An 11,086-nucleotide genomic window follows, 5' to 3' on the forward strand; every position below is an offset into this window, starting at 1 on the left:
TCTTTTTTGTGCATTACTTTAGCAATTCACATCTCCTTCTGTTTATTGTTTTAATAAAGGGTTTTACCTTATATCTTTCACACTGTTTGCGACTTCTCTAATTCCTTGTGTCTCAGATGAACTGGTAGAAGCAGAAAATCCTCCTCCTTCTACTTTCTCTATTAAGAAGAATAATACCCAGAGTTCTAACTAACAAAGCAACAGCACTTCTATCACCAGGCCCAGAGAAAGCCTCACTCCTACTTTTCTAGCATACACACACACCTCACAGCCGCTACACCAACCCGTTGTTACACACACACCTCCCAACTGCAGCCTGGAGCTGAACACAGAGTCCCCGAGGGAGGGAGGAGGGGTCATGAGGAGGGGATAAACTCCCCTTCTCATTTCTAAACCCTCCCAGCAAAACTCCAGAAGAGGAGGAAACTTAACTTTACTCACTTTCTCTACACACACACGCACACATGGCTCCAGATGGTGAACACACACCACCTCAAGCCTCTCTTTTCCTCTTACGCTTGGAAGGACTGAACCTACACACTTGCTGCAGAGCTGGTCTTTAGGGAAGCTTTTCTACACAGCTGGCTTGGACTTTATTTCACAGAGCAGCAAATGGTTCGTGAAGGAGACGGAAGAGGATTAAAAAAAAAGAAAAGTCAAGACTCCTTCCGCTCACACTGTCTTACTTCAGAGTGAAGTCATCCAGTGCTGGGAGCCTTTGTGGAAAGACTGCCTGGTCTGGACCTGATCATAGACCTCCAGATTTGAGGTCTCCTTTTCCCTAACAGCTCCTTTCTTATCAGCTTTTCTTTTTCTCCCTGCTCCTCTGATTCATTTGCATGTCCCTGCCAAACAAAAAGAAGCATTCTGGGAAAGAGATCGGGCTAAAGGCTGTGAGGATTTAATGTGAAGCACGTTTCCTCCGAGCTCTTCTAAAGGCTGTCTGTTTTTCCTAAATCTCAGGTGTTTCAATGGCGTCAACTGGAGAACCTTTACTTCAGAGAGAAGAAGTTTTCAGTGGAAGTTCATGACCCCAGGAGGTAAATTTACATCACAAACTCAGTCTCTTAAAGCACTTTATTGATTTGTGTTTTTTATATTCTTTTGAGATTTTAGAGTGTCATTGAATCATCACAGTCCATTTTTTGTATCTAATTTAAATGACAGAAGTTTCCTAAGTTGTGGATACCTTCCCATGGCTTTTACTTTAAGTTAATAGTCAAACATATGGGGATATGCAGAGATCCACAGTATATTCTGTGTGGGGCAGGGAAACAGAGGTTGGAGTCGAATTTAGTCAAAGTAGTAAAAATTTGTCTTGGCAGCACAGCAGACGATGGGGATGTCATGGTGGAGCAGATTGATGGTCGGAGTCTTAAACATGTGTTCACACACACAAACACACACAGACTAAAGCACTGATAGATTATAGGAGACGGAGAGATGGATGTAGTATAGCTCTTTGTAGAGGAAGTGACCTCTCTTGTGTTTGTTTAACATGGCTGTATTTATATATGTATGGAGTGTTATTCTGCAGACAGAAAGGGAGGGAATGGGTGAAAAAGAGACAGACGGGGTGAAACAGGGAGCAGCGGTGTGTTCTTTAAAGGAAGCTGTCATTAGAGCGAGCTGGTCTGCTGCAGATGTGTGTTTAAAAAAAGGACGAGTAAACAATGTGGGACATTGTGTGTGGCTATTCTAAAATAAAAATAAAAACATCTTTATCATCGTTATTCGTTAGTTTCAGTAGCAGCAGGAGCCACTAGAGCAGTCGAACAATCTTTTGTTTTCAGTGTATATAAGGAGGCCTTGTGTCCGCTCTTACTGTAGGGCGTCGGTAACCAGAAGGACTTTTGGTCACAGCGGCATCGCCGTGCATACCTGGTACGCCTGTCCGGCTCTCATAAAGTCCATCTGGGCCATGGCCATCAGCCAGCATCAGTTCTACCTGGACCGCAAGCAAAGCAAGGTCAGTTTCAAAGCAGTAAGTCAGAGAATGCCGTCATTTAACAAGTTTGATTCCCAAGAAACAATGTTAAATTTTCTTTCATCTAAAAACTGAATTATGGACCACCGAATAACAGACCAGTTCTTTTGTCTTCAAAGACCTGATTTTATTTTATTTTTTTCATGAAGGTTCCTCTAGTATTTAGCGTAGTCCATGTCCAGGATAACTGTGTATGTGGTATCACTTGAAGAACTGACTCCAGCTGTTGTCCAAGAACTTGTGAACCCACCCAAACTCTTAAATGAAATGTATTTCTCTAATCTTCTCACAGATGTGGTTATCTCCATTGATCTACACTGTTTTCTACTATGTTTTCCTTCCATTAAACTTTCTAACATTATGCTTGGATGAGGCTCTTTGTAAAGACACCTTCTTTAACAACATTTTGGTTACCTCTCTTCTGACATTATTTGAATAAACCAGAGATTGGGTTTTTCTTTAGTTGTTATCCAGGATAAATTTAATAACTCAATGTAATAATTCTCCATAAGTTATTGATTATATCCTAATTTATCGAAATGCAACTGTATTTGTACACAATATGTTTTTACAAATCTTCCCTTTTGTTATCTTTCCAGTCAAAGATCCACGCTGCGCGGAGTCTGAGTGAGATCGCGATAGATCTTACAGAGACAGGAACTTTGAAGACATCCAAATTGGCCAACATGGGCAGCAAGGGCAAGATTATCAGTGGCAGCAGCGGCAGCCTGCTCTCCTCAGGTCTGTGTGTGTGTGTGTGTGTGTGTGTGTGTGTGCGTGTGTGTGTGTGTGTGTGTGTGCGTGTGTGTGCGTGGGTTTGAGTGGGTTTGAGTGTGTTGAGGAAAAAGAAACCAAAAGGGAAAGATTTGACGAACGCTGAAGGATTAATACGAGACTCTGGATGTGTTTGCATGCGTTGGTATAGGCAGTGAGGAGCTTTGGAAGGACAGAAGCAGCTGTCGCTGATGAATGTTCTCACGCATATACTGTACAAACACCCCACCCTGTCTTTCAGTATGCATGGGATATCACTCCCACCCTCCATGTCACAGATTCATCCTCCAGAGGCCCCTACCTCCTCTAAATTTAGGGGGTGAGAGAATGAAAGGGCGGCAGTTTGAGTACAAACTTGCCATTGCCTTTAAAACAATGCTTATCTGTGCTGAGCATGTAATGAATGGGGCAGAAGGTTTGTTTTCCAACTAAAATTAGAGTTGAAAGGAAAACGCCCTTTAGATCCCAGAAAGCCATTAGAATGTAATGAGGAACTCAAGAACAGTTATTTGTTTGGCTGCTACATCACTGCCTTCACAGTCCTGGTAAAACTTGATTGATTACTAAACCAACACAGCGGACAAAAGACTGGCAATATGGGTTTGTCTCACAAGTCACTTGTAGTTATTCATGAAGTTCTTTGTTTGAAAAAAAGTCTTCTTGTGTGAATTTTGATACTTTGTGTATAAAAACTGAATTTGGGTCATGCAAAACAACCATGTTCCAAACCACAGTAAATCTACAACGACGCATGACGAAAGCCACATGAAAGAAATGCTGGCACACTAGTGTACAGGCCAAAGTGAATTGTGCCTATACAATCACCATACGCACAAATACAAAAGGTTCAGTTTTAGATCTGTGTTCTTGGCAGTTGTTTTGAACTTTGACCTTAAAAATGATGCGCCTTAGAACTATAAGACTCTATTTTTGCTTTGCAGTTTATTTCGAACTGCAAAACGTTTTCCGTATTGGTCACGTCTGTATTGTCTGAAAGGTCAGCCACACATTGAAACACGTCAATGAGAAAGGAACAGGGTCTCTGTGTGTATGTTTGTGTTGTTTTCAACGTGGCATAGTACAAAGAAGGCTGGCACCATCTCCGGGTCTTGGCGAAGTGCGTCACTGACTTTGTCCTAAATTGCCCTTTCCTCTAAACACCCGCGTGCTCGCACAAACACAGCCCTAAAACTCAGCTCCCTTATCAAAACGTTCCATTCGCTTCCCTGTAAACATCCTGCAGGAGCATCAGGTGCACACGCAGATTTTCTGCCCCTTCCCCAATCTCCCTGACAAGACCTCTCCTGATGTTTTGTGTTGTCTGCGCCTTGCAGGCTCTCAGGAATCAGACAGTTCCCAAACTGCTAAGAAGGACATGCTGGCAGCTCTGAGGGCCAGGCAGGAAGCTCTGGAGGAAACGCTGCGACAGAGACTAGAGGAACTCAAGAGCATCTGTATCAGAGAAGCGGTATGAGAAAAATGGTCACAGAATTGGCAAATATTTTTGGAAACTTTAATACTTCCTGGAATTCCCTTTTTTTTTTTTCCAACTTTATTACTCTAATGTTTTTGCAGGAACTGACAGGGAAACTTCCAAAGGAATATCCTCTTGATCCCGGAGAGGAACCACCCACAGTGAGACGGAAGATTGGCACTGCCTTCAAACTGGACGAGCAAAAAATCTTACCAAAGGGCGAGGTAATGGCCCGATTCCCAGTTCCCCTCTCCGGCATTTTTTGTCTGTATTGTCCCGATCCTCCTCTTAACAAACAAGCACAATAAAAAATATAAGATCATAAAGTTAGGTTGGTTTGTTGAAAAAATCCTACAATCTGATACATTTTGCACCTAGAAGAAGTTTAGCTTTTTATTTTGCTTCCTTTTTGTGCCACGGGTAGTTTTTCCAGCAGAGCACAGCTTCTAAATATAGTGTGGCTGCTTTTTAACCACAGGAAGTGGTGATAGTAGGATTGTGTGCGTGCCTGAATGTGCGTGTGTTTCACTGAGTTTGTGTTCTTTGAAAAGAATCCAGGGACACAGTATCACAAAAACCGCCTTCCAAGCAGAAAGATATGTCATAATTTTACATAAGCACCTTAAACTGTGTACACAGAAATAGAAGCTACTCCAGCGGTGCTGCAAGGTCGCTGTTAGTGAGAAGGATTCTTAAGAACAGATACAGTCTAATATTAAGAGAGCCGAAAGGTAATATATCATTATCCTGTCTCTGTTGAGGTAACTGAAATCATATGTGTGTGCTCTCACACTCCAGTGCAGGAGAAAGCTGCTTTGAATCACAAGATGGCAATCCAATTTACCAGTCAGGGCTGTGCAACTCAGACTTTGCATGCACTATGTTTGCGTTTGCATTCATTTACTGTTTAGAATATGTTTTCTTTATTCAACCTGCTCTGTTCTATAAATCCCAGAGAGCTGCTGTGTAGGAGTGGATAGATTGATGCTGGACTGTTTTTATTGGGGGACACTGGGTCTTAATAGAGTGGTGAGAGACTGTGCAGCTACGGCATAGATAAATGATTTCCGCAGTGTGTTTTTACTGGCACGGATATCTCCCTGCGTGTCTGACCGAACGTGTGACATGGGAGAATTAGTATGATTTCGTGTCTGGAAGCGCGGGCTTGTTGCTTTTGGATTTTTCATTTGTTTCTGTTGCTACAACATTGAGGAAATCCAGCACCTTGTTGCTTCTTTTGTATAAAGTTTGCCCTTGTGTGTTTATGCCAGGAGGAGGAGCTTGAGCGCTTGGAGCGGGAGTTTGCCATTCAGTCGCAGATTACAGAGGCGGCCAGGCGTCTCGCCAGCGATCCTCACGTGAGCAGCAAAAAGCTGAAGAAGCAGAGGAAAACGTCTTATCTGAATGCACTTAAGAAGCTCCAGGAAATTGAAAACTCCATCAATGAGTATCGGGTCCGCTCTGGCAAGAAGCCGACGCAGAGGGCGTCACTTATCATAGAAGGTACCAATTTATGTGGAGATGTACCAGTCAGAGATTTCTTGTCTGTTTTCTGTTCATGAATTTCAATTTGTCTGAAAGAAAAACAGTTTTTTTTGTTCCTATTTTTTACATAAAAAGAATTAAGCTGTTCCAACAGTAAAATGTAAAATAAAATATTGCTTGCTGTCCCTGCATCCCCTCTTGCTCTGCATAAAACGAATCCCTACTAAATAAAAATAATAAATCAGCAGTTCACAATCTCTAGCCAATTTCTTAGTGAATCTCTGATTTTAGCCACAACACTTACATAAGTAGTATTACTCGTTTTATGTTCTGTCTCTTCTGTATAAGTAAAACACTCAACATACGTATATATATTTTTCTGTCTTTCTTTCCTGTAGAAGCCAATATATGTTCTGAAGACAGCTCACTATCTGATGCACTGGTCTTAGATGACGGTAAAACTTGATCTTTTCTTGAATGTTATACTTTTATCGTAATAATTATTAGAGTGTTGACCTCTCTTTTTTTATTTCAGATGATCCTCAAGTTACAGGTACCCCAACCTTCTCTCCTGTAGCGTCGCCTCATAAAGGCCTCCCTCCGCGACCTCCCTCTCACAGCCGGCCTCCTCCCCCGCAGTCCCTGGATGGACTGCGACACATGCACTACACTCGCTCTGACTATGATAAATCTCCCATCAAACCCAAGATGTGGAGCGAATCGTCACTGGATGAGCCTTACGAAAAAATAAAGAAGCGCTCTTCTCACTCCAGGTATTCCAACTCTCCTTTTTGTTTGGTAAGGTTTGATGAAGTGTCCACACTCCTTGAATCTTGCTATATATTTGTGAGCCGACATATTTGTGACATAGAAGGAAAAGCATCCATATTTTTTCAAGTTTTTAAAAAGTAAAAAAAAAAAAAAATAATACAATGTGTTGCAGGTAATATTTGGTCTGCTTTATTCTGATAACCCGAAACAAAATCCAATGCAAGTGGACAGAGCTAGATGCAGAGGAAGAAAACCTGTTAGGGTCTACAAAAGACTGGAGTGTGAGGTCTGCGGCTCACCTGTCAGCTGGACATTGAGCCTAAATATGGACTGGTTTAGACTAAACTAGATTCACATGTTAGATTTCACAGATGCTCTCCATTCAATTTGGCCAAGCTTGAGCTGTTAAACAATGAATAATAGGCAAGAGTTTTGGTTTCCAGATGTGAATGCAAAAGGCTTCAAACTGTAATTCCAGCAAAAGTTGGTTGAACAAAGTGTTGACTCCAGGACGGCAGAAAACTGATTACTATTTAACATTAGTTGGTAATAACGTTTTTGAAATAATTAATACTTTTTCTTTCATTTCACAATTATGTTTCTCCTATCAGAAAAAAATACCAATAAAATACAATAAGATTTGTGTCTGTGACGTCACAAAATATGCCTGTGCATGGGACTGAGTTGTGTATGTTAAATGTAAACACCTTTAAAGCAAACAGATGCACACAACCCATGCATGCGTGATATAAAATACCGTCTTTCCCTTCTGTTCAGTCACAGGCGTTTTCCAAGTTCTGGGAGTGCAGAAGCAGGGGGCAGTAACTCCCTTCAGAGCAGCCCGATCAGAAGCACACCTCACTGGAACTCTCAGTCCAGCATGCCGTCGACACCGGACCTGAGAACCAGAACTCCACACTATGTACATTCCACCAGGTCAGTCAGCATGAGTCTGAAACCTAGACAGAAAACCTCTGAACGTTGAAATGTCATTTGTGACCTTTTCTTAACCTTCGTTTCACAGGTCAGTGGACATCAGTCCCACCCGTCTGCACAGTCTCTCTCAGCACTTTAGGAACCGCAGCTCCAGCCTCGAGTCCCAGGGCAAACTGCTGGCGTCCGACCCCGATGCACATCCGCACACCCTGGGCAGTCCCGACTTTTTCCTTGGCCCGGGACGAGGCTCCAATGGCTCCGACCCACTGGATGACTGTTCATCCTGCACCAGCCAAAGCAGCTCAGAGCATTATTGTCCCTCCGGTGGACCCCCTGGCAGCAACCCCAACTACTCCACTCTGGGAGAGGACTCGCCCTCCAAAGCCAGGCAGAGGCAACGGCAAAGGCACAGGTGAGGGCCAGGCCGTTAGTTTTTATGATTATCTGTTCAGTTGATCAAACTCTGTCTTAATTAAGGCAAATGTCAATATCTTTTCCCCACAGGTCTGCTGGTCAGTTGGGTTCCTCAAACTCGGGCTCTATGCCAAATCTGGCAGCTAAGAACGGCTCCGTTGGAGGTTCGGGTGGAGGTGGGATCGGAGGTGGGCATCATGGAGTTTACCTCCACAGCCAGAGCCAGCCCTCCTCCCAGTACCGCATCAAGGAGTACCCTCTGTATGTGGAGGGCAGCTCCAACGGCGTCGTGGTGCGCAGCTTGGAGAGCGACCAGGAGGGCCACTACAGTGTGAAGGCCCAGTTTAAGACCTCCAGCTCCTACACGGCAGGCGGACTTTACAAGGAGGCCTGGGGTGGGGAGGAGGGTGGGGAGGGAAGCGGCCGACTCACGCCATCTCGGTCTCAGATCGTACGGACTCCATCGTTAGGGAGAGAGGGTGGCGGAGGAGGGGGGAGGGCAGCGGTGTCTGAGGAGCTGCGCTGTTGGTACCAGAGGTCATCAGGGAGCCTAAAAGAAAGAAGCCACTCACATTCAGGATCCACATCTTCTGATACTGGGTCACAGCAAGGCACTCTGGGACATGGACGGGGGAGCAGAGTTGGATCACTCGCCAAGGGCTCACCAGGTATGCTTTCAATTATTTTTTATTAAACTCCATATATCAGTGTTAACAGACCATCAGCTGTTTCCCATTACAGAAAAAGAGTCAGTTTTATTCAGCCTTGCTGTTAAGGACAAGTAAACATGATGAGGTATATAATAAAGACTGATCGACAAATTATGACTTGTTTTCTATTCTTCTCCTACGATTTAAAAAACCGATTTAGAGTTAGAACAAATTTATTTTAATTTGCTTTATGGGTGACTACATTTTACATTTCAAGAGAGGAAGGTCAGTTTATCCATAATCTTCTCCTCATCCTGAGCTGATCACAGGGGTAGCAGCCAAAGCAGGGAGACCCAGACTTCCCTCTTCCCAGTCCCTTGAGCCAGATCCTCATGAGGAATCGCAAGGCGTTCCCAGGCCAGCCGAGAAACATAGTCCCTCCACCTGTGTCCAATTGTCCCTGGGATTCCTCTGGATCTCCATGTGGTGCCCGGAACGCCTCACCAGGGAGGCGTCCTAACCAGATGCCCGAGTCACCTCAACTGGCTTTTCTCGAGGAGGAACAGCGGCTCTACTCTGAATCCTTCCATGATGACTGAGCTTCTCACCTTATCTCTGAAGGAGAGCTAGGACACCCTGTGCAAGAAACTCATTTCAGCCGCTTGTATCTGCAGTCTCATGTTTTCGGTCACAACCCAAAGCTCATGTCCATAGATGAGGGTAGAAACGTACATCGACCGGTAGATCGAGAGCTTCACGTTTTGGCTCAGCATCACTGCAGACGCCGCGATCTACCTGCTGATCTCCCATCGCATTTTTCCCCTTATTCATGAACAAGACCTAGAGACATGTGAACTCCTCCACTTGAGGCAGGACCTCTTCCCTAACGCAAAGAAGGCTGTCTACCATTTTCTGGCTCAACACCATGGTCTTGAATTTGGAGGCACTGATCCCCATCCCGGCCGCTTCACACTGAACTGTGAACTGCTCCACTGAAAGCGGAAAAGATGAACATTCAATGAGTAAAATATTAAATGTAACAATATTTGAACAGTTAGACTTTGAAGCTGTGACATTGTTGGCATGATACAGGAAAGCAAATAAGCAGAAATCTGGTTATTGAAACCTCACATTAGAGTCATCTGACAGTAGGGACGAAGTGAAAAACAGCATGATACAGAAAATAAAATAAAAATGCATACTTGCAATTCAACAATTATAAACTTACAAATTATTTGCTAGTACACAAACATTTGTGTACTAGCTCTAATTTTAATCTGGTTTTAAAACTTGTCTTATTGTGTAGTCTGCACATTTAAAATAAAAAAAATAAAAAACTATCAGAAGCAGCGTTAATTAGGGATGCATAATATCGAAATACAGAAATTTACCAAAAATAGCAGAATACAATTTCTCCCTTTTTCATTCCATTTTTCAGTGTCGAAAAAGTACTGAAATTCATATTTAGGTTTTTTTATAAGCCATATAAAATGTACTAAAGTTCCCAAACAAGAACCTGGCATACGATACCACAGGCCAGTAGCATGACCTCATTTAACAAGCCACAGAGATAAAGATTTTTTTACTCGAGCTGATCTAAGTTAGCGCAGATGCCCGAAATGCAGGGAAATTACCCTGTAAGACAAACAAAAAATCGGGAATTTTTTCCTCCGACCGACTCCAGAGGCAAAATGCATTTGTCACACTGAAACCACATCCCTCAGCCCCACATGTGAAGCATAGCTGGAATTCCTTTTGTCCCTCACCCCCCTTTTGTCACCTTTACTCGTGTTGCTTGACTTAACTGTCGGCTCTCCCTTCAGCTGCTTCCCCTCACAGCCAGAGGAGCCTGACGCCATCCAGTGAGCACCCAGCCACGCCCACCCCGCCCTGTAGCCCACAGCACATCATCAACTGGAAAAGCGGGTAAGAAACACTCGCAGAGTCTCAGGAGGGGACCAGAAAGATTTAGCTTCTGTGTCTTCATCTTTGTCCAAACCCGACCCGAAACACGCTCACAAGCTTTGGTTCTGTTTCTGTTTTTTTTTTTTTTTTTTTTTTTTTGTCAGCTGTTGTTGTTTTCACCTCACACTCTATGTAATTTTGGTTGTGTTTACAAAGCTTTTTCTAACTCCAGCCAATTTAATATGTCTTTTTTGGCATCTTCATTGCTACGTTTCTTTTCCTTCTCTCAATCTTTTTCATTTCTCAATCATATCCCCCTCACTCTGCTGGGCATCTCCTTTTGGACGTCCATCCCGTCACTTAATATTTGTCATCTCTCTCTTGTTTGTCTTTCTGTCTTTACTAACCCCCCTTTTCCTTATGTGTGTGTCCTCTCTCCTGGTTTAGAGGCACAGCAGACAGCTCTCCTACTGAGGACGTCTGTCAGTCTCCCCCTCAGCCCAGCTCTGATGCATAGAGGTACCGTGTAGCATTGGTAGTAAAACAGCAATAGCAAAAGAGGATTTTGGTAGTACCAAATTTTCTAAGAATCAGGCAGATAGTTTAGATCAGATATTAGAGATGCACCACTGTACATTTCGCAACCAATCTATATATATCTCTTTTTTTTAATAAAGACTTGACACACTA

At 43.4% G+C, this 11,086-nt stretch overlaps 1 protein-coding gene across 3 annotated transcripts in view; it reads left to right on the plus strand.

Moving 5' to 3' along the window:
- frmd4a (FERM domain containing 4A) overlaps positions 1-11,086 on the plus strand; it is a 66,975-nt gene that overhangs the window by 50,935 nt on the left and 4,954 nt on the right. For 2 of the 3 annotated variants that reach the window (XM_088006302.1, XM_088006304.1), the window contains exons 12-23: positions 964-1,039; positions 1,827-1,969; positions 2,587-2,728; positions 4,096-4,229; positions 4,337-4,459; positions 5,507-5,738; positions 6,119-6,175; positions 6,256-6,493; positions 7,269-7,427; positions 7,516-7,839; positions 7,932-8,509; positions 10,315-10,417. In XM_088006302.1, coding sequence (XP_087862428.1) covers positions 964-1,039; positions 1,827-1,969; positions 2,587-2,728; positions 4,096-4,229; positions 4,337-4,459; positions 5,507-5,738; positions 6,119-6,175; positions 6,256-6,493; positions 7,269-7,427; positions 7,516-7,839; positions 7,932-8,509; positions 10,315-10,417 — 2,309 coding nt within the window. Of the gene's footprint in view, positions 1-963; positions 1,040-1,826; positions 1,970-2,586; positions 2,729-4,095; positions 4,230-4,336; positions 4,460-5,506; positions 5,739-6,118; positions 6,176-6,255; positions 6,494-7,268; positions 7,428-7,515; positions 7,840-7,931; positions 8,510-10,314; positions 10,418-10,843; positions 10,916-11,086 lie in introns of all 3 variants that reach the window. The other variant, XM_088006303.1, reaches the window with a different exon arrangement.

Source organism: Poecilia mexicana, unplaced genomic scaffold (genome assembly GCF_051168715.1).
Source record: "Poecilia mexicana isolate PSO_F unplaced genomic scaffold, ASM5116871v1 scaffold_6, whole genome shotgun sequence".
Classification (NCBI taxonomy): Eukaryota; Metazoa; Chordata; class Actinopteri; order Cyprinodontiformes; family Poeciliidae; genus Poecilia; species Poecilia mexicana.